We start from the raw sequence: 23,555 nt of genomic DNA, 5'->3' as shown, positions 1-23,555 counted from the left end.
AGCCAAAGTAATATTGAAGAAGAAAACCAAAGTGGGAGGCATCATAACCCCTGACTTTAGCCTCTACTACAAACCTGTAATCATCAAGACAGTATGAGGTTAGCACAAAAACAGACACTGGAATAGAGACTCCAGAATCTGACCCACAAAAGTATGGCCAACTAATCTTTGACAAAGCAGGAAAGAATATCCAATGGAAAAAAGACAGTCTCTTGAACAAATGGTGCTGGGAGAACTGGACAGCAACATGCAGCAGAATGAAACTAGACCATTTTCTTACACCATTCACAAAAATAAACTCAAAATGGATGAAGGACCTGAATGTGAGACAGGAAACCATCAAAACCCTAGAGGAGAAAGCAGGAAGAAACCTCTTTGACCTCAGCCTCAGCAATTTCTTACTTGACACATCTCCAAAGGCAAGGGAATTAAAAGCAACAACGAACTATTGGGACCTCATGAAGATGAAAAGCTTCTGTACTGCAAAGGAAACAATCAACAAAACTAAAAGGCAACTGATGGAATAGGAAAAGATATTTGCACATGACATATCACATAAAGGGCTAGTATCCAAAATTTATAAAGAGCTCACCAAACTCTACACCCAAAAAACAAATAATCCAGTGAATAAATGGGCAGAAGACATGAATAGACACTTTTCCAAAGAAGACATCTAGATGGCCCACAGACACATGAAAAGATGCTCAACATCACTCCTCACCAGGGAAATACAAATCAAAACCACACTGAAATACCACCTCACACCAGTCAGAGTGGCTAAAATGAACAAATCAGGAGACTATAGATGCTGGCAAGGATGTAGAGAAATGGGAACCCTCTTGCACTGTTGGTGGGAACGCAAACTCATGCAGCCACTCTGGAAAACAGTCTGGAGGTTCCTCAAAAAATTAAAAATAGATCTACCCTATGACCCAGCAATAGCACTGCTAGGAATTTATCCAAGGGATACAGGAGTGCTGGTGCAGAGGAGCACCTATACCCCAATGTTTATAGCAGCACTTTCAACAATAGCCAAATTATGGAAAGAGCCTAAATGTCCATCAACTGACAAATGGATAAAGAAGATGTGGTTTATATATACAATGGAATACTACTTGGCAATGAGAAAGAGTGAAATCTGGGCATTTACAGCAACGTAGATGGAACTGGAGGGTATAATGCTAAGTGAAATAAGTCAGGCAGAGAAAGCCAGATACCATATGTTTTCATTCTTATGTGGATCTTGAGAAACTTAACAGAAGACGTTGGGGGAGGGGAAGAGGAAAAAAAAGTTACAGAGGGGGAGGGAGGCAAACCATAGGAGACTCTTAAAAACTGAGAAAAAACTGAGGGTTTATAGGGTGGGAGGGGGGTGGGAGGTGATGGGCATTGAGGAGGGCACTTGTTGGGATGAGCACTGGGTGTTGTATGGAAACTAACTTGACAATAAATCATATTTTTAAAAATAAATAAATAAATAAAATAAAACAACAAACCCACCACTAACAAAAATTAAGTCAAAATGGATTAAAGAATTGAGTATAAGTACCAAATTATAAAACTCTTAGCAGAAAATGGAAATTTACAATAGTCAAGACATGGAAAACAATCTAGTCCATGGATGGATGAATGGATAGAGAAAATGCAGCATAGATCCATCAACTGGTCGATAGATAACAGACTATTTTTCAGCCATTTCAAAAAGGAAATCTTAGGGGCGCCTGGGTGGCTCAGCCAGTTAGGCATCCAGCTCTTGACTTTGGCTTAAGTCATGATCTCACAGTCTGTGGGTTCAATCAAGCCCCAGGTCCAGCTCTGTGAGAACAGTGCAGATCTTGCGTGGGATTCTTTCTCTCCCTCCTCTCTGCCCCTCCCCTGCTCAAGTTCTCACTCAAAAATAAACCTAAAGACATAAATAAAAGAAAATCTTGCCACTTGTGACAACATAGATGGACTTTGGGTACATTATGCTAAATGAAATAAGTCAGACGGAGAAAGTGAAATACCATATGGCCTCAGGAGGGGGAGGGAAACGAATACTGGTGATCAAAAGGTACAAACTTCCGGTTATGAAATAAGCCACAGGATGAAATGTTCAGCATGGTGACTATAGTTAACAATACTATATTGTGTATTTGAAAGCTGCTAAGAAGAAATCTCACCACAAGAAAAAAAGTGTAACTTTGTGGTATTCGATTTTTTTTAAGTTTATTTAAAAACAGAGAGATTCTTTCTGCCCCTCCCCCGCTCATGCTCTGTCTCAAAAATAAACAAACATTAAAAAAAAATTTTTTTTAAAGATAAAGACAGAGATATAGGGTGCCCGAGTAGCTCAGTCGGTTAAGCATCCGACTTCGACTCAGGTCATGATCCCCTGGTTTGTGGGTTTGAGCCCCGCGTTGAGCTCTGTGCTGACAGCTCAGAGCCTGGAGCCTGCTTCAGATTCTGGGTCTCCCTCTCTCTCAGCCCCTTGCCCCACTCATGTGTGCGCTTTCTCTCTCTGAGAAATAAGCATTAAAAAAAATTTTTTAAGAGAAAGTGTGAGTGGGGGAGGGGCAGAGAGAGAGGAAGAGACAAAAATCCCAAGCAGGCTCCAGCTGTCAGCCCAGAGCCTGAGGGCAGGAACCATGAGATCGAGTCAGATGCTCACGGGGCACCTGGGTGGCTCAGCCAGTTGAGCGTCCGGCTTTGGCTCAGGTCATGATCTCCCAGTCTGTGAGCTCGAGCCCCACTCCGCGTTGGGCTCTGTGCTGATAGCTCAGAGCCTGGAGCCTGGTTCAGATTCTGTGTCCCCCTCTCTCTCTGCCCCTCCCCCACTCATGCTCTGTCTCTCTCTGTCTCAGAAATAAACATTAAAAAAAATTTTTTTTTAAAAAAGAGTCCGATGCTTAACCCACAGAGCCACCCAGGTGCCCCAATATTAGATGTTAACTAGACTTATTGGGGTGATCATTTTGCAATGTATATAAATATTGTATCATGGAGTATACCTAAAACTAATATGTGTCAATTATATCTCAATAAAAACTTTTTAAAAAAGAAAACAGAAAATTTTCCTTGACATTGGTTTTGTCAGTGACATTTTGGAAAGGATGCCGAAGCTCAGGCAACAAAAGCAAAACCTGACTTCAACCTGGGGACCCAAATATCCACCTGCCCGTTCATTCACCCCATCAGTGTCCATGACATTCAATTCAGTGACCAGGTCCCAAGTTGAACGAACACCTTCCTGGGTAACTCAGTTCTCCCCCATTGTTTCCAAATTCACTTGTTGGTACTGATCCCCTGTCTAAATGCGAGCATCCTTCTGGACACCCAGCCACCTCACATTCATACCGATGAGCCATTCACCATCCTGAATTCACCAAAAGATTCTCACTGTCCCATAATTGCTTATCATCTCTCAGATCTCAGAGAAGATATTATTTCCACAGGGTGTCCTTTCTTGACCCAACAATCAAAATTATAATACTACATTTTCCCCTGATTTTTGTGCAATTTTTTTTTTACTTATATGTATATGATGATCTCTTTCACACTTTTTCTCACTAAATTAGATGCACCTTGAAGAGAAGACTAGTGTGGGCTTTAAATGTTTTACATAGAGGTATTCAAATATTGCTTTGTATTAGTAGGTGCTCACGTGATTTATTGAAGCATAAATGATTCCATCTCTACAGTTAATTACAAAACATTTCAAATAAAGTCACTTAACTCTAATTACACAATGATATAATCTTCAGAGTGGTCTACTGCCCTGTATTAATTAACTGCTAAGATTTAATCCAATGTCCCTTCCCTGTAATCCAATTATGTTTCTAGCCACAATAATCCATTTAAAATGCAAATCTAATCAGAGCACTTTCTTTTTAAGCCCTTAATTTCTGCCTTCCTCAGATTATTTTCAGAAAGGCAGCCCTAAATCTCATCTCATTCCAGTTGTCCTCACATAATTATTAACACAATTTCATTACCCAAGATATCCCAATAGCTTATAGCGCTTTTTAAACTGATTTACAACATTTTCACTCTTGAGGTGCCATTATGTATTCTGAGTGACATTTTTAAGGTTGTAGCCATTTTTCATATATTAAATGTAAATTTCGATTTTTAAAACAATAAAGAGTTATTAGCAAGTATTCCATAGAAACTGTTATTTGACCTTTACAGACCCCTAAATTCAGCAGTATGAGTAAGCCTAGTCTGTGGATCCCGGAACAATTGCCAATGGTTCCAACCTCTCCCCTGGCTCACACATGGACCATCCTTCCCACACTGACCCAGCACTGACCTAGTGGGTCTCTTCACCTCCAGCCGATACTAATCACGCTGTGTGATGCAAACCGGTTTCTTTAAAGATACAAACAAAAGCACCAACACTGTGACCATCCCCTTCTCAACTTCAGATACACTGATTACCACTTAATACCAAAGGCAAAAATGAAACTCCTTTCTGTAACAAGCACAGATCTGGCTCGCCTTGTCAGCTTTACCAAACAGCATTGGGAAGCAGTTCCTCATGGGGCCATCCCAAGATGTAACAGGGTGCAACGGCTGTCCTCAACCAGGAAGAATGGAAGTGAAGAGAGACTTCCTCTCTCTGACCTCAGGCAGCTTGAAGGGGGAGGGAGCACAGGAGGAGCCACCCTGTGAGAGACTCTCCACTTTGACCTGAGACAAAAGAGCCCACAGGCGGGTGGGAATTCTTAGACAGCATTTGTGCTGGTCAGGATAATCCAGAGAATTTGGCCTCAAGGCAGTGAGTATCCTGGGGCAGTGAGTGGCCAGTGGAAACATAACCCAGGAACCCACCTACCTCGGGGATTTTCTCAGAGATCCCTTTATTCTCTCTTCACGAAGGGGAATATCTACTGTGCCCCGCCCTCACAGCACTTACTTTCTGATGGCTGAGCCTGTTATCCAAAATTGTTCTTCCTTCCAAAAGCTGGCCCCAAACCTGGGTATACGTCCTCTCACGCTTAGAGTCCACTGCTGTTACCAGTACCTCAGAGGAAATGGAGGGATCCGAAGTCATCATCTGGCATCACCACATTTTAATTGTGATTAACATCAGATGATCTGTTTTAATTGTTCTCAGCCTGGATGTTCATTGGAAGCACCTGGAGAGTTTACAACTACTGATGGCTGGGTCCAGTCCCAGCTCTTCTCTGCTGATGTGGGATACAGCCTGGTCCACGGGAGATTTACAAATCCCCAAGGGTCTAAAGGATGAGAAACCACTCCTCTAGCTGTGTGGGGGAATGTGGTCCAGGACCTTGACTTATGTGAAACACACCTGGGGTGCTTGTAATGCTATGGGTCCCTGGACACATTCCAGACCAAGTGTATCACAATGGCTGTGGGAGGGGCCAAGACAGCAGAGTTTATTTTGTAAGAACTCCAAGTGTTTTTTAACCGCAAGATTAAGGACTTTTCTCTCATTTCAGGGTTGCTCAGACTTTGCAGCACCTTAGAATTACCTAGTAAAATTGGAAAGGACTGGTGTCTGGACCCCAGGCAGGATCAGTTGTATCTGTAGATTAAGGGAAGCGGGTGTAGAAGGCAACCAGCACTTTGAAATTTACCTAGGCGACATAAATATGCAACTAATTGTGACAGCCACAGCATTAAGGTTGGAGCACAGCGAATTCATGGCAATCCGTGAAGAAAGAACTAATTAAATTACTTTCTGGATCACTTGGTGTGAGTAGCTCCTTGAGATGGGTGACTTCAGGGGTGGGCGGCACGAGGAATTCAAGAATGTGGAATGGGGTGATTGGCTCTTAAGAGTAGGAGGCAGCTCAAGGAAGAGAATAACAATTCTGGATAGACATTATCTCTCCGTGCACTGAGAGAGGAAAAAGAAGCATCAGGAAAAAATGCTCGGAGCGACTCATTTATATTTGTGATGTTTAATGTTTTAAACATTGTGATGTGAACAGCGAACCGAGCTGTAATCCTTGCTCCCACGAGGCTGTCCATTGTTGCAAGATGCACCACGGATTAATTTTACCGATTTAGGGGCGCCTGGGTGGCGCAGTCGTTTGAGCGTCCGACTTCAGCCAGGTCACGATCTCGCGGTCCGTGAGTTCGAGCCCCGCGTCGGGCTCTGGGCTGATGGCTCAGAGCCTGGAGCCTGTTTCCGATTCTGTGTCTCCCGCTCTCTCTGCCCCTCCCCCGTTCATGCTCTGTCTCTCTCTGTCCCAAAAATAAATAAACGTTGAAAAAAAAAAATTTAATTTTACCGATTTATATGTTTATTTACAGGCAAGGGCACAGCATAGACTCTCCAGCGCATGATTCAACACTAGATTTCTAAGATCCCCCCCCTACTGTTCCGTCAGTTATATTTGTAGATTCCTGTGGCTGTGTGGAGGCATGCTGGCTGCAGAAACCACAGTATCTATTCATTCCCCAACTGGTGACTAGGTATGAGGGGGGTCTGATAATGATAATTTGATATACATCTACATTGTGAAATTATTACCCCAGTAATTAATATATCCCTCACCTCACTTAGCGATCATGTTCTTGGTAACACTTGAGATCTACTCTCTAAGCGAATTTCAAGTGCACAGTACATAATTATTAGTTATAATCACCTCGGTGTACATTAGGTCTCCAGAATTTATTCATCTTATGACTGAAAGATTGTACCTTTTAATCAAATCTTCCCTTTCCCCCCCACCACCCAGCCTCTGATAAACTCGACTGTATTCTGTGTTACTGTATGTTTGACTCTGTTTTTTTTTTTTTTTTTGAGATTCCGTATAAAAGTGAGATCTTGTAGTATCTTTCTGTGTCAATAGAATTGCTTTTTGTGTCAAAAGCAATACCGCGTGCTTTTAAGGCTGGAAGCAATCTGATCATGTACAACTAGTGGGTGGGACAGCTTGGCAAGGTCTCTTGAAGTTGTGCATGTGATGACCCTTTCTTTATATTTCACTTAATATAATATCCTCCAGGTTTATCCATGTTGTTGCAAATATTTCTTTCTCATGGGTGAATAATATTCACAAATATGTATATATACATAGGTTATATAATAATCACATTTTCTTTATTCATCTGTTAATGGACATTTATTTTGTTGGCATACCTTGGCTACTGGGAATATAATGCTGCAGTGAATATGGGAGTTCAGATATCACTCCCAGATAGTTATTTCAAGGGCCGCTGGGTGGCTCAGTCAGTTAAGCATCTGACTTTTGATTTCAGCTCAGGTCATGGTCTCACAACTCATGAGATCAAGCCCTGCATCAGGCTCTGCACTGACAGCACAGAGCCTGCTTGGGATTCTCTCTCTCCCTCTCTCTCTCTCTGCCCCTCCCCTGCGCTCTCTCATTTTTTTTTTAAAAAGAAAAGACAAGACCATCCTTTCCCCACTATGCATTCTTACTTTGCTGAAAATTAGTTGACTATATGTATGGGTTGATTTGGGGACTCGCTGTTCTATTGGTGTATCTGTTTTTATGCCAGTACCATAATGCTTTGAACACTATATTTTTTTAACACAATTTGAAATCAGAAAGTGTGATGCCTCCAGCTTTTTTTTTTTTTTCTCTTTTCTCAGAATTGCTTTAGCTATTTGGGATATTTTGTGGGGTTCCATATGAATTTTAAAGTTGTTTTTTCTATCTGTGAAAAATGCCATTGGGATTTGGATAGAAATTGCATTGAATCTGTAGATGGCTTTGGGCAGAACGGGCTCTTTAATAACTATCTCATAATCTATGAACACAGGATATCTTTCGGTTTAGGTATGTCTTCTTCCATTTCCTTCTGTGTTTTATACTTTTCAGTATTACAGATCCTTCACCTCTTTGAAATAAGAAAAAAATGAAACGCAACAAACCAAAATGGTATAAGCCATGCCTGTGGTGTGGCAGAATGAGACAGAGAGGGTTGAACCAAAGCAGTGAAAGCTCAGAGAGAAACTGTGGCCGTACAGAGTCCAGAAGTGACAAGGAGAGAAAGAGGGAGCTGAGGTCAGGGAGGAGAGAGCCAAGGAAGGAGAAAAGAAGCCTAGCCTGGCCAAAAAGCTTCCAGAAGTGGCAGATAGCACATTGCACTCAGGCTGGATTTAGAGTGGGCCCTATATGCAATGACTGGTGTTCTTGTAGGAAGAGAAGACACAGAGACATGGAGGAACAGAGACCCTGTGAGAGATTCAGGCAGAGATTGGAGTGATACTATCGCCAGAAGCTGGAGACTGTAGGCACCGCCAGGAGCTGGAAGAGGCAAGGAATGATTCTCTGCTGTTGATAAACCATGAATCGACTGTAGGACTCCCCCATTTATGCCCAAACTATCAAAAGCTGATAGTACGTTGTCTTTAAAATCCTAATTGTCACGTGGCTTATCACATGGATGTCCTGGAGATCAGTGACCATGCCAGATGCCATCATGTAAACTTTCCAGGTCCCCAGTTATCAATCTGAACACTTTTTTTTGCAGTTTTATACCTTTATTTGACAATCACTGACTAACCATCATCCATATTAACTGTCTGGAGATTTTTGTGAGTGGTGACAGGTACACAGGTAACCAACATTAGAGCTGGTCTGGTGAATCTTCATCCTCGTTATGTATTCCGGACCGCCACACACAGATACAGGATGGAACAGTCCTTCTTCCTTTGGCCCAGGCAGCTTTGTTCAGCTCACATCTGGCGTTTCCATCTCCTTCGTGGCAAATATCCAGATCTCTTTGAGTGCCAGAGGGCACACTTCTGGAAACCCACTCCATGAACGCGCTTGTGAATGTTGCTGTGTTCTCTGGACCCTGCCTCCTTGATGGTAGAATGGCCCTTCTCGCTACCCTTCTTTGTGGGAGCCATTCTGCCAGGTCCCGGTTGGAAAGGAACACCTTCATTTTTCAGTATAACTCCCTGTAATCATAGCCTACATCTGGGAACCGGCTGAGAATGATTTAAATGCATGGAGGAGAAAACCCAACTAAAATCAAGATAAAACAATTTAACAGAATATACAAATGGGAAGATTCAATGAGGGAAGAAATCAGCTGTTGATGGGACTAGAGTAGATTATGTCCAGACACAGATACATGCAGAATACAAATGGGGGGGGGGGGGGCAGGGGTACCTAGGTGGCTCAGTGGTTAAGTGTCTGACTTCGGCTCAGGTCATGATCTCACGGTTCGTGAGTTTGAGCCCCGCATTGGGCTCTGTGCTGACAGCTCAGAGCCTGGACCCTGCTTCGGATTGTGTCTCCCTCTCTCTGCCTTCCCCCGCTCTCACTTTGTTTCTATCTCAAAAAAAATAAACATTAAAAAAAAAAATTTAATGAGTGGGGGAAGGTCTTTCCCTGCCAACCCCCACACCCACCCCTACTGTGCTCTCCTCCCAGGTGGACTCAAACCCAGGCAGGCACTCCTCCTCTGTGACCTCACTCAACTCTGACTCCCAGAACTCCAGATCTGGCAGGTAAGACCCTGTGTACTCCAGCTCCAACTCCTGTGCCATAAAGGGCCCTGTGCCTGGATCCTACTGGGCTAGGGTGGGGCCATGAGATGTCCTCCTACCCCAGGACATTGGATAAGAAGATTAGCTCATCCTGAAGAGTCAGATCTGCCCCAGTCCTGTGCCGGAATGAGCCTCTACCACAAAGCTGCTTGCTCTGGGAGGGAACTTTCACTAAGTTAAATCCAGAGCCCGTGGTAGGAGGTACAAGACATACCTGTCCGCCTCCTCTCACTCTCTACCCTTTTGTGTTCCTGTCCTTGACCCTCCGAAATCAGCCTTCCTCCCCCGCCTCTGCCAAAACTACTCTATCAAAAGTGTAAGGAAGTCCAGAAAATGCCGGATCCTTCTTTTCCTTCCTGACCCTAGTGAGAAGGTCTCCCCCTCTGACTTCTGTAATATTCCACCAAGTATTTGTTCGGCAAAAATAATTACAACGTTTGTTGACCGAATGAATTGTCCATAAATAAAATGAAGTGTTTATTGGATCATTCCAGCATGTCCTATGCTGTGAGGCAGACAAGTTTCATCCAGAGCAAAGGCACTGAGCCTGCTGGCAAAGCTTTGTCTTCTCTCTTATCACATGAAATCCAATCTCTTACCCACCAAACCACCCACTATTTCATGTCTTTGTGTCCCAAAAGAGTTTAATAAAGAGCCATCTTACTATAACAAAGCATCATGGTAGGGAGCGAGAAACAGGGTTGACAATGCAACAGAAAGTGGAACGTGCCTCACTGGCGAGTACCCTCCCCAGGGCCACCCCACTCGACCCTTTCACACAATCTTCTCCTACTTTTCCTCTAGTTGTCAGAACGTCCCTCTTGGCTTCTGGCTCTCTCTGCCTCCCTGGCAAGCCTGTCTGCCCCCAAGGCCTCCGCCAGCCTGTCTCTTGCTTTTCTCACTTTCTGAGTCTGTCTCCAGATATCTCCGAGTGTTACCGGTTGTCTGTAGACGGGTGGTGGGGGACAGAAACCCACCCCGGGGACCGTCCCTGCCCAACCTGAAGATGGCGCTGTGCAGAACTCAGGTCTGCCAGGTAGAGACCCAGCACCACCCACACCACCCAGCGCAACTACCTGTAAGGTACTTGTAAAGTCCAAAGTACTTAACATCTCCCCATCGCTGCTGCAGGCCTGGAGGCCCTGCAGTCTCCTGTATGCACAGATTTGCTGGGGCTTCTCCAAGGTTCTGTCCCATTGATTGCACCTGGTCTCACTGCCAGGATGAGAAGTTATCCTTGTGACCGGCCTCTCAAAAATGCAGCTGGTCCGCCTTACAGGAAGTGCAGCCCTTTCACGACACCTCTGCTTGGACTCAACTAAATGGACTTGTCTTTTCTTCTCTGAAGTCCGGGCCATCATGTTTCTTTTGAGCTTCCCCTTTGAAAACAAAATGAAACAGGAAATTTGAAGATGGGGGATGAAGGCCACCAGCCACAAAGAATGGTCTCCACTCATCTGTATCTTTCACCCTCCTTTATCCACAGAGAAAGGTGTCTCAAATGGCACCGTTGTATCACCATCATCTGGAGGGTGGTTAGCACTCAAGATTTCTGGACCTCAAGCCAAGCAGGTCTGGAGTGGGGCCAAGAATCTGCATGTCTAAGGGTTCCCAGGTGATGGTGATGCTGGTGCGAGAACAGTTCCTGGGATGATATCAAAGAGATGTGAGTCAAGGACAGAAAGCTTGAGGTCATTACCCAGTGCCAATTCCAGACCCTTTCTCCTCCACCACCTTCTCTGTAGGATGTGCCCATCTTACCACACTTGTCAATGTCAACCACACTCATGCTGGCTCCCCTCAACCCACCGTCATTTGGACACAGGGATCACAGGTTTCTTAGTATCCCAAGGCTTCAGGCTTGCAGTATCTCTTAACTGGGGTCTAGGACACACAACAACCTGGTTCTCCTACCTCTAGTGCCTCATCCTCAGTGAGGTCTTGCCCCTCCCAACCCTTAGATACTCACTCACTCTCACTTGCACACTCAAACCCCATTGTCACTCAACTATCTTCCTGTTCATGAATAGATAACCAGAAACACCATATTCCCATCACACGTTTTTGTTTGTTTGCACAAAGACCTCCATTATAAAACCATTTTTCAAGGTTCTGGCAAGAACATTCTCCATGCTCCTCCCTGTTAATGTCAGCTCCTCTTTCTGACTTAACACAACAATCGATGCTTCTTAGAGGTCAATCCTGCTCTCACATTTGTTACACATACGCACCCCTGTCTAGGCCATTCATCCATTTCCCTGGCTTCCAAATACCATTAATGGAACTAGAAATGCCCATAGAGTCAGTGCAGATCTGACTCTGACCCTGATACCCAATACCCACTCTTCCACTCACCTCATCAATAATGACACTGATGACTCCACGAACAGTGACCAGCCCCGAAGTTGAACCAACCAATTCCCCCCCAAAATTCACTGCTGTCTCAGTGTCCCCAAACCCACTTGCTAGTACTAATGTCCTGTGTAAACCTGAGTGTCATTGTGGCCACACCACACACTTTGAACAATAAACCATACATCCGCCCTCCTGAATTTACCTAAAGACTCAACTTCCGAATAATTCTTGAGTACTTTCAGTTTCCTATAAAATCCCACAACCTCGGTGACCTTTCCTGATCCAGCAACCAAAATTACATTTTCTGTGTTGATTTTTTTCAGTGTTTACTTCTATATGTATTACTATTTCTTTCATATTGCTTTTCTACAAACTGGATACTCGGCAAAGAGATGTGTACTTTAATGTTTAATTACACATGTGCAGTGGTTACATCCATAACCACTTACTGTTTCGCCATTGAAGGCACTTGGATTTATTTACGGAAATAAATTATTCAAACTCAAAAAAATACTTTCTACACTTTTTAAATAAATCCATTCCACCACAAGTGCAATGACGTATCTCTCTTGTGGCATACTGCACTAAATTATCACTGTCCGAGATTTTTTAATCCTTTCTCTCTGTAATTTATCATAGCAATTCCCCTTAGCCACCGTTTCAGGTTTCAGTTACCTGCGGTCAACTGTGGTCCGAGGTCCAGAAGGAACGGTCTTCCTTCTGATGCATCAGTTGTAGTCTCAGGCTACATCACAGTGCCTACCAGCACTCATCTCACTCCACCTCATCACCTAGGCATTTGATCAATCTCACATCATCACAATAAGGTGAGTACGATACAGTTATGTATTCTGAGAGAGACTACATTCACATAACTTTATTACAGTCTATTGTTATCATTACTCTATTTTATTATTGTTGTTAATCTCTTACTGTGTCTACTTTATAAATTAAACTTTACCATAAGTATGCATAGGAAAAAAACATATATAGGATTCGATACTATCTATGGTTTCAGGTATCCACTGAGGGTCTTGGAACGTGTCCCCTGGGGACATGGGAGGAGTACTATATAAGACTCTAATCACAATAATCTGTTTAAACTGCAAACCTAATCAATATGCCTTTCCTTTTAAACCTATCATTTATTTTTTTTTTAATTTTTTTTTCAACGTTTTTTATTTATTTTTGGGACAGAGAGAAACAGAGCATGAACGGGGGAGGGGCAGAGAGAGAGGGAGACACAGAATCGGAAACAGGCTCCAGGCTCCGAGCCATCAGCCCAGAGCCTGACGCGGGGCTCGAACTCCCGGACCGCGAGATCGTGACCTGGCTGAAGTCGGACGCTCAACCGACTGCGCCACCCAGGCGCCCCAACCTATCATTTATTTTTAAAGGGAAGCCACAAATCTCATTTCATTCCTTTTGTCCTGCCATAATTATTATTATACCACCCCTTTCAATACTCAAGAGGTCCCAGTTTAGAGGAAAAAATTGTTTGATCTTCCCATTTATACAGCACCTAATATATGCCAAGTTGTGCACTAAAACCAGAATTTAACTTAACAAAAATCACTGCCCACCCCACCCCCATTTATTTTAATCTCAGTAAGAGGAAAGAATTAATGCACAGAATAATGAGTATCTAATATCATGTCAGGTATAATTAACTACTGTGGTAAACAGGCTGATACAGACGTAGAGAAAGAGAGGGGTGGAGGAGGAAAGTAGGGAGGGATAACAGGACAAAGAAATTAACTACAATTATTTTTTTAATTTTTTAATGTTTATTTACTTTTGAGAGAGAGACACACACAGAATGTGAGTGGGGGAGGGACAGACAGAGAGGGAGACGCAGAAGCCCAAGCAGGCTCCGGGCTCTGAGCCGTCAGCACAGAGCCTGATGCGGGGCTCGAACCCACGAACCTTGAGATCATGACCTGAGCCAAAGTCGGACGCTGAACCCACTGAGCCACACAGGCACCCCAGAAATTAACTACAATGATTGATGAAGAGATTAAGATGGGACTAACTGAGGACATATTTAAGCAAAGAATTGAATTAAAAAGAAAAAAAAAAAAAAAGACGAAGCACATGTGGGTAAAGAATTTTCCAGAGAGGGGAACAATGTAAACAGTGGAGGACAAAAGTCTACTTCCACTTCCTGGTGATATTGTTGGTTAAAACAAAACCACCAAACAAACACATCTAAGCCTATTTTCCCAAGAAAACTTCATATACTAAATAGTATTAGTGCAACACCTTGAACATTACTTAAAAAACATTAACATCTGAGGGATGCCTAGGTGGCTCAGTTGGTTAAGCCTCTGACTCTTGGTTTCAACTCAGGTCATGATCTCATGGTTTGTGGGATCGAGCCCCAAATCAAGCCCCAAGCTGGCTCTATGCTCACTGCACAGAGCCTGCTTGCGATTCTCTCTCTTTCTCTCTCTGCCCCCGCTCCCCAACTTTAAAATAAATAAATAAACTTTTAAAAAATGAGCACCTGGGGCGCCTGGGTGGCGCAGTCAGTTGAGCGTCCGACTTCAGCCAGGTCACGATCTCGCGGTCCGGGAGTTCGAGCCCCACGTCGGGCTCTGGGCTGATGGCTCAGAGCCTGGAGCCTGTTTCCAATTCTGTGTCTCCCTCTCTCTCTGCCCCTCCCCCGTTCATGCTCTGTCTCTCTCTGTCCCAAAAATAAATAAACGTTGAAAAAAAAAAAATGAGCACCTAAGAAACAGCTTTCAATTAAGATATCTTCTTCCTTTAAAATCTCCTGTCAGCTCACTTAAAGAGGTTTCATGGAGGGGCGCCTGGGTGGCGCAGTCGGTTAAGCGTCCGACTTCAGCCAGGTCACGATCTCGCGGTCCGTGAGTTCGAGCCCCGCGTCAGGCTCTGGGCTGATGGCTCGGAGCCTGGAGCCTGTTTCCGATTCTGTGTCTCCCTCTCTCTCTGCCCCTCCCCCGTTCATGCTCTGTCTCTGTCTGTCCCATAAATAAATAAAAAAAACGTTGAAAAAGAAAAAAAAAAAATTAAAAAAAAAAAAAAAAAAAAAAAAAAAGAGGTTTCATGGAATGAGAACTGTACCAGGGCTCCTGGATGGCCCAGTTGGTTGAGCGTAGGACTCCAGCTCAGGTCATGATCTGGCAGTTTGTGACTTCAAACGCTGCATAGGGCTCTGTGCTGACAGCTCAGAGCCTGGAGCCTGCTTGGGATTCTGTGTCTCCCTCTTTCTCTGCCCCACCCCCCACTCACAATCTGTCTCTCTTTCTCAAAAATAAATAAACATTAAAAAAAAAAAAAAAGGATTGGTATACCAGTGGGCACTCATGTCGACAATATGGACTCCACACTCACCAGAACGGGCTGGTCTGGACAACAGGTGGGTACAGTGTCCTCCATGCCTGCCAAGTTGTCCTGATGCCTCCACTCCTGATGTGAGAACCCGTGGCTTGCTGCAAAATGTGTGACTTCTGCCTCTGAGCCTGAGGCCCGTTTTATGGAGGAAGGGAGTAGATAATCCAATGAGTGGATAATGGAGAAGCGACATCCTGTCTCCTATCAACTGGAGTTGAGCAGTTGCAAAATCTTTTTATACAAAGACACAAATATTGGGTTTCCCAGCTGGCCCAATTGGAGGGGCATTTGACTCTTGATCTTGGGGTTGTGAGTTTGAGCCCCACATTGGGTGCAGAGATTACTTACATAATAAATAAACCTTAAACACACACACACACACATACACACAGATGTGGGGCTATTGACATTGTCAGCTGTTGTAGATGAAATCATTAGATACATTTGTGTGTGAGGTACATTTGTATCTTGTGGTTTCTGTCCACTTTTTAATGTTTCCCGTTTCCTCCCACTATGGATACAGTCCATAAAAACAGAAATGGAAGTTTCTATGTATAAAAATTTTCATACAACTTATGTTTTATTAGGAAAAAATTAGAAACTGTTTAAATGTTTCTCGGTAAAGGTATGTCCAAAATATTTATTAACAATTCTATGGAATATATCACAAAGACATTAAAAATAAATTAATAATTTGTGCATTTATAATTCATTTTATTGCCAGTAAATTTGAGAGTATTTCAACCACCTTACACTTTCCCTACCCTTTGACCTAAACAGTTAATGTTCCTTCACTCTCTTCATTTTAGTGAGTTTGATTTAACTCTTTTATTGTTATATTGTTCCCTTAATAAACTTACCAGTTGCAATCATATATAAATCTTTATGTGCTTAATGATTAATTACGATTCCTTTATTTTATATAGTCTAATATAATTACTTTTACCACCTTCCCCAAATGCTAATACCTTCCAACCCTTCCCATTACATTTTTAAGCTTTCTGACTCTGTTTTGCTGTTCTCAGGCACCTTAATCCTGCATTGTGGTTAGGGTCCCCTCCCTAAGGAAAGAAAAACAAGCAAACAAACACCTCAAGGCAACCTGGTTATATGTGTAAGTAACAACATCCCTCATGACCTTGTAACATGAGACCACTTAATCAGACTACATGTTTGTGTCTTACCATCTATGGGAGACACAGAAGTAAAAAATGTAGAACAAAATTATGCCATGACCATGTGGTGTTTGGAGCTCAGTTCTTTGGGTACGAGCCCAACTGAGTTGTTCTGGCACGAATAAAGCTGCTTCCTGGAAAGAAAAGACTTGGGATCACGACTCTGTGTGAGAATCCCACTACAGTATATATTTTAATCTCCAAGAGAGATTTCCAGAATTGCCTCATAAAGCAAAGTTCATTTGGGGGTGCCTGGGTGACTCAGTCGGTTAAGCATTCGACTTGGACTCAGGTCATGATCTCTCTCTCTCTCTCTCTCTCAAAAGTAAATAAACATTAAAACATTTTTTAAGTTTATTTGTAATTATAAATTATCCTTTCCTTCTCTTTGTTCCTTCCTGCAATCCTGGTTTTCAATCTGGAATTCCACTTGTTTGGATTAAAGAACTCACTCTAGTATTTTTTTCTAATTCAAGTGTGCTAACAATGAAATGTTTCATTTTTTAAAGGTTTTCTTAAGACATCTTAAAAAAATTTTTAATGTTTATTTATTTTTAAGAGAGAGAGAGAGAGCACGAATGGGGGAGAGGAAGAGAGAGAGGGAGACACAGAATCCCAAGCAGGCTCCAGGCTCTGAGCTGTCAGCACAGAGCCTGATGAGGGGCTCAAACCCACAAGCTGTGAGATCACGACCTGAGCTGAAGTTGACCGCTTAACCAACTGAGCCACCCGGGCGCCCCTTTTAAGACATCTTTATTGTGGGCAATATTGCTGCTGGGTATAGAATCCTGGTTTTGATATGACATTTCTTTTAGCATTTTACTTTTTTAATGTTTATTTATTTTTGTTAGAGAGAGAGACAGAGTGCAAGCAGGGGATGGGCAGAGAAAGAGGGAGACACAGAATCGGAAGCAGGCTCCAGGCTTTGAGCTGTCAGCACAGAGCCCAACGCGGGACTCGAACCCACGAACCATGAGATCATGACCTGAGGAGAAGTTGGACACTTAACCCACTGAGCCACCCATGCTCCCTTCTTTAGCATTTTTAAAATGGTACTCTGTTGATATCGATCTTATTTAAGTTTTGTTTCAATAATACCAGTTAGCCTTTTTCTTGTTTATTTGGCCTCTGCCTTCTCTAAAATCTGTTTTTAGACAATGGCATCTCCTGTGTAATTGACTTTGCTTATGTGATGTTGACTTAATTACATCCGTGGGGTGATACCTTTCATCAACATGGAACAGACTGTGGGTCCTTGCTTCTGACATCATCCTTCCCCATGATCTCTCTGCTCTCCTGATCTTGCTTTTTTTTTTAACTCTGTCCTGAGCTTACTAATATCATTCACCCTGTAGTTTTGTTGGGATATTTGCTCTTGAACCGTCTTCCGGTTTAGTAATCTTGCATTTTGCTAGAAGGAATCAATTCCTTCTTAATTATTTAAATCCTTCATTTTCGTTCTACCATAAACATAACACATAACTTCGAAAAGAGAGCAGAGCAGTTTCACAATGAGGAGAAATGTTTTCATTTTGAAGCGGAAAAATACAATTTGAATCATAAGCTTAAATAAGTTCATCAAAATTCACCAGTAAGACGGGGGGGGCGGGGGACGGGTAGTGGACAACCTGGGCGAGAGAAGAAATTGGCATTATGCACATCTGGTAAAGTACATCAAGCCAAATTATGTAAATAATTCTGTCCAATAAAAAATAAAACTGAACACCCACTAGAAAAACGGCTCAAAAATCCTAGACTAGGAACCCCATCAAAAAAGGATAAACAAATACAGAGTTAACATGTTAAAAAAAAAAAAAAAAAAAAAACCTGTTTAGTTTCAAGGAAATGCTAATAAAAGTCACAATGAGACCCACATTCGCTGAAATGAAAAACCGTAATCCTACAGGCTGCCCGGGCTTATCGGGGACAGTCAGATCATTCCTGCAGGGAGAGTGAGAATCTAAATTAGCAGAACCGCTTTGGAAAACCAGCAGCACCCAGTGAAGCCATACACACACCTGTGCTGTTTCAGGTACACACACGTCCCCAGCACTGCGTCCGCAACCCACAAGCTCTGGTTGGGTCCCAGCGGCTGGAGTCTGAGCAGCGCCCAGCTAGAAACTAATCCAACGGGCGTCCGCGGGGACGGACATGCTCCCAGGCGTCTGCACCCACCCAACTCCAGCCATAAGAATGCACGAATTACTGGGATTGAAGAGTAAGAACGATCTCAGAAGTGCGACCCTGAGCCACAGCCCCTCGGGAACAGCCCCAGGACCGCGGGTCCCAGGTGGGGATTGACGGCTGCTCCAGGACCACGCAGGCAAGGCCCCCTGGACACTGGCGCCCCACATCCAGGCCCCAGGGATTTCCAGGAGCCGTGGCTCCAGGTGGCTGTGGGAGTTACTGCAGCGCGCAGGTGCTCGCTCCCAGGGCTGCTGGGGGAGGGTGGCTTGGCTGGCAGCTCCTTCCCCAGCCACCACCCCTTTGAGCCTCCCCCGGAGGAGGCCGAGGACTCAGCTTTTCTCCCCAGGGGAACGGGGGATGTGGGGGTGCCTAGGGGCTCCGTCAGGTCAATACGGGAGGGGAATAAATATTGGAGAGGGATCCGTCTCAGCCCAGAAAGCAGTGCAGAAGAGGAGTGCGAGGCTCCCCGAGGCCACCAGCCCCTCCCCCGGTCGGGACCCTCAGCCAACCACTTCCCGGGGATCGCCCCCTCTGCCCTGAGCACCCCTGTCCTCCAGCCTCTCTCCAGCCCCGCACCCCCGGGGCTGCCGCCAGCTGCCCAGTCCAAGGATGCGCGTTCCGGGGCCTGGGGCTCTGGCCCCACTTTGCGCGCAGACTTCTGCCTCCCTTGGCGAGTCAGGGGCCCAGAACCTGCCGTGTGACCCATCGCAGACCACCCTCCCAGGCCTGCAGATGACTCTTCCAAAGGGATTGCCTCCGAGCATCCACCCCTCTGTCAAGAATTGGCACACGCCCTTCAGGAACAGCAGCCGCCTGCCTCTTTTACAGGGTCTACAGGACCCCACATCACCTGCACTTAGGGACACCACAGACACAGATACTGGGGACTCTCCCCCAAACCTTTGCTCTGCAACAGATGCTGCTGTGAGATTAAAAAAAAAAAAAAAGACAACCTACAGTTTGGGGAGAAAATATTACAAATCTCATTCATCACAAAGTACTACTAATATACAGAATAGAGAACATTTCCTAATAGCTGTGGGGGGAGGGAGGGAGGGAGACCCAGAGGGAAAATATAGGAAAGAATTCAACAGACATTGCACCAAGAAAAGCGGTTGAAAAGCTGTCCAACGTCACTCCACCTGAGGCCAATGCAAGTGAAATCCACTGTGAGATACTACAATCCAGCCCTTATGACCCTAAGGAGGACACTCTGGGGGCAGTATACAGCAGCTGGAACCCCAGCCCGTTCCTTGTGGGAATGCAAACTAGAACAACCACTCAGGGAAAATGGTGTGTAGTTTCTTCCTTCATTTATTATACACTTGCCGTTCGCCCCACCTTTCCCATTCTGAGATACTTGAGAGAAATGAAAACATATGTTCATAAAAGCACCGAATGCCAAGGGTAACAGCAGCTTATTCACAACAGAGGATGTGACTCCAGGGTCCCTCAGGGTAAGTGGATGGATATTCAAATGGTGACCCATCATCCTTCACAGGGGATGTTCCTCAGCAATGAAGAGGACGGGACTTTTAAAATTGATTCCAAGTTTAAGTACAGTAGAGTTATTGCAAATACTAATATTTGATTTAGCTATTTGAAAGATTATACATTAAGTGTGGGAAACTTAGCTCTGAGACTTATAACAGTAAATCTTTTCATATCTACATACAGATCAAATGTATCTGATCAAATTTAAGTTTGGAATCAGATACACTGTATCTGACCACACACTGGGTTTCAAAGCTCTGAACGAAGACAAGTTATAACATATCTTACTCATCACTTTGGTGTGGATTATAATTCAAGTGATAACACTGGGTTTCTTGAGCTAAATAAAATGTTTCAAAAGCGCGCTTGATCACCTTGTGTTGATTTGTGCCAACGTGTTTGCTCAAAAACTGGAAATGACACGTAGCGTAGCAGTTGTCATATTTCTGTTGGGCTTGGTTAGATAAAGCCAAGGATAGCTGAGCCCACAAGAGTGAGTAGGGTTGATTTCCCAAAGGAAAGGAAGTTCTACCAGCCCCTAGAGAGTGCCATCCACCCGCCCTCCTGCCAGTACATGTGTGCATGCACACACAAACTCCGAAGTACCAGCATTTGCTCTCGCTCGCTCTCTCACATACACAATTTGTAACACAATTACACAGGCACACTCTCTAAATTGGCCTGAGATCAACCCCAAATGTCCATCAGAATTTCTCAAATGTCAAGAGGCTGCTAATCTAAGAAGCCCTTGTAGCTCCAACCAGTCACATCAGACCTTGCTAACAAATCCACTGGTTCTGCCCCATGTGACAACACATGAAGGATCCCCCCAAGACCTCATTCTGTCCCCAAACTCTTCTCCTTTCCTAAGGCCACAGAAACATCTCCAAAACTCAACCTCTGTGAGTGCCCACCTTCAATGTTAGTGGTGTTTGCATGCTTGGGTCCAAGGAGCGTCCAGTGTTGGCTCCTAACAAGGGTTTGCACAGAACTTGAACATGCAGCCTGCGACATCCACTTCTATGTGTTCAAGGTCTCTCATGTTGCACGATGGAGACAGAGGTAGAAAGAAAGGGGCTGGTGTGGGTCAAGTCTCCCTGTGCCAATACATTCTGGTATACTTGCTGGGGAATCTAGAATTCTTTTTGTTTGTTTGTTTGTTTTTGAGAGAGAGACCGAGAGGCAGAGTATGAGTGGGGGAGGAGTACAGAGAGAGGGAGACACAGAATCCGAAGCAGGCTCCAGGCTCTGAGCTGTCAGCACAGAGTCCGACGCGGGGCTCGAACTCACGGGCCGCGAGATCATGACCTGAGCCGAAGTCGGATGCTTAACCCACTGAGCCACCCTGGGGCCCCTGTAGAATCTAGAATTCTAAGTCTAAACCTGGTCTTCTAGGCTGTGACGAAGATACATTTGCAAAGTAGGGCAAGGGGAGTCCTTGACTTGGGAGTGTGTTTGCTATGAACATCTAGGTATGTGAGTGGTACTGGCACCATTTGTAACCTTGCTCAAAAACCTGACAATCTCATAGGAAAGAGCACAAGGGGAAATAAAAGAAGTAGAACACAGGATTCTACTTCTTGTAGAATAATAGGATAGTATTTTAAAATATTGTGCACATGTATACTTTCCAAAGATAAAGGTTGAGTTTCCAAAGTCAAGCCAGTCGTTCCAAGAATGAGAGCCCAGGGTCTTCCAAACAGGAGACCCAGTTAGTGAAATGAACACACCCAATGTCTCCTCTTCTTTGACTGTTGCATCTGAGCAACAGTATCTCCTTGCCTTGTCTTCTAACACTTGGACTCATGCAGGTTCTGTCTTCAGCCCAGAGCTCCTCCCCTTGCTCCAGAAAAGGCTCAGCCAAGCCTGACAACCATCTCCACTCCCACCGCAAAAGTCCCCTCCCTCCCCCCCGGAAGAACTTAAAAATCCTAAGCTTTGGCCTCAAAACACTGAAAAGGCTCCTGCCAATCTAAATAAGTTGGTCTGAGATGCATGGTTAGGCGCAAATTAGAATATTTGCAATATGTGCAACAACGTAGTCCCATCTGTTTACTCATCACTGTTATGGAGTCTCTGTACACATGTGCTCATGCAGAGTGCCAGTCACATGTTTCAGGAGCTTAAAGTGTAGGAAGAATATATGTATTTAATTTATTTGTGATACATGGGTACAGACCTTGTGATATGTCATGTGTCCCAAGCATTTTCAAACATCAATTCCTTTAATACCCTAAATAACCTTACACTCCATCTACTCTTAAGATCACCATTTGACAGGGGCGCCAGGAGGCTCAGTTGGTTAAGCATTGGACTTTGGCTCAAGTCATGATCTCTAGGTTCGTGGGTTCACAGATTGGAGCCCCATATCAGGTTCTCTGCTGTCAGCATGGAGCCCACCTTGGATCCTCTGTTCCCTTCTGCCCCTCCCCCCATGCCCATGCGTCTTTATTCTCTTTCCCCCTCTCTCTCTTTCTCTCTCTCCTCTCTCTCTCTCTCAAAAATAAATAAACATTAAAAAAAATACCAGGGGCACCTGGGTGACTCAGTTGGTTAAGCCTCTGACTTCGGCTCAGATCGTGATCTCGCGGTGCGTGAGTTCGAGTCCTGCGTCGGGCTCTGTGCTGACCGCTGGGAGCCTGGAGCCTGCTTCAGATTCTGTGTCTCCCTCTCTCTCTGCCCCTCCAATGCTCACAATCTCTCTCTCTCTCTCTCTCTCTCTCTCTCTCTCTCTCAAAAATAAATAAACATTTTTTTTAAAAATTTTAAATCACCAATTAATTGACAGAGGGAGAATCAAGGCAAAAACAAGGTATGTAACTGACCCGAAGTCCCATACCTACTAAGGGGTGGAGCTAAAATTTGAATATAAGCCATTTAGTTAGCTCTTTATTCCATGCTCGTACATATGACATTTTCTTCCCAAGTCTTCACGCTATAAAAAACTTTCATGTGAAGCAGTTATGTATTTCTTATCCAATAATGTCATTATTTTATAAGTAAGTGAAAAACAAAACACCCAGAGAGTAAACATTCTCACACATACACACCGAAGTTTAATTCTACTAAAATCTCTTGTTCCTGATACTTAATACAGAAAACATTTCAAAATGTTTCTTCCCAGCCTGAGAGGGTCCCCCAGGAAATCCCATTGGCACCCTCTAATAAACAAAGGATGGGTTGAGAATGGGTCTCGGGGAAAAGGGTGACCTCAGGAGTTACCACTGAATCACACTATTGGTGTGAGAGCCTAAGCAAGTGGGATTTAGGCTCCATAGTGTTTCAGCCTAGGTGCTAATTTTCTAGATGTGTTTTGGAGGCTAGTGTTGAAGTACAGGAAAAAAGGATGGGTCCCTATATCTTTGGGGAAATGGGAAGAGAGAGACAGAGATAGAAAGGAAATGACCATTTACCTCCACAGCATTTTGGGGTGGGGGAAATCCAGCCTAAAAGACACAGTCTTGTGCCTGGAGTAACTCAAGGGGTTGCATCTTCTTTGATCA

At 44.1% G+C, this 23,555-nt stretch overlaps 1 protein-coding gene and 1 pseudogene across 1 annotated transcript; both read right to left on the bottom strand.

Annotated features, from left to right (window-relative positions):
* Window positions 1–8,451: 8,451 nt before the first annotated feature.
* On the bottom strand, window positions 8,452–8,839 carry LOC147583821 (large ribosomal subunit protein eL31 pseudogene; annotated as a pseudogene).
* A 1,445-nt stretch (window positions 8,840–10,284) lies between these two features.
* LOC112852882 (methyl-CpG-binding domain protein 3-like 2B) lies at window positions 10,285–15,256 on the bottom strand. Its single transcript, XM_086684986.1, has 2 exons — window positions 15,197–15,256; window positions 10,285–10,863 (listed from the first exon to the last, which is right to left on the bottom strand). Exons 1-2 carry the CDS (start codon window positions 15,239–15,241, stop codon window positions 10,285–10,287), a joined length of 624 nt encoding a protein of 207 aa, XP_086541112.1. The 5' UTR covers window positions 15,242–15,256.
* Between the last annotated feature and the right edge of the window lie 8,299 nt (window positions 15,257–23,555).

Source organism: Puma concolor, chromosome A2, assembly GCF_028749965.1.
Source record: "Puma concolor isolate L17-30 chromosome A2, mPumCon1.1.hap2, whole genome shotgun sequence".
NCBI classification, from domain to species: Eukaryota; Metazoa; Chordata; class Mammalia; order Carnivora; family Felidae; genus Puma; species Puma concolor.
Note: the sequence above shows the minus strand (reverse complement) of the source record. Positions and strands in the feature narration are given on the sequence as shown.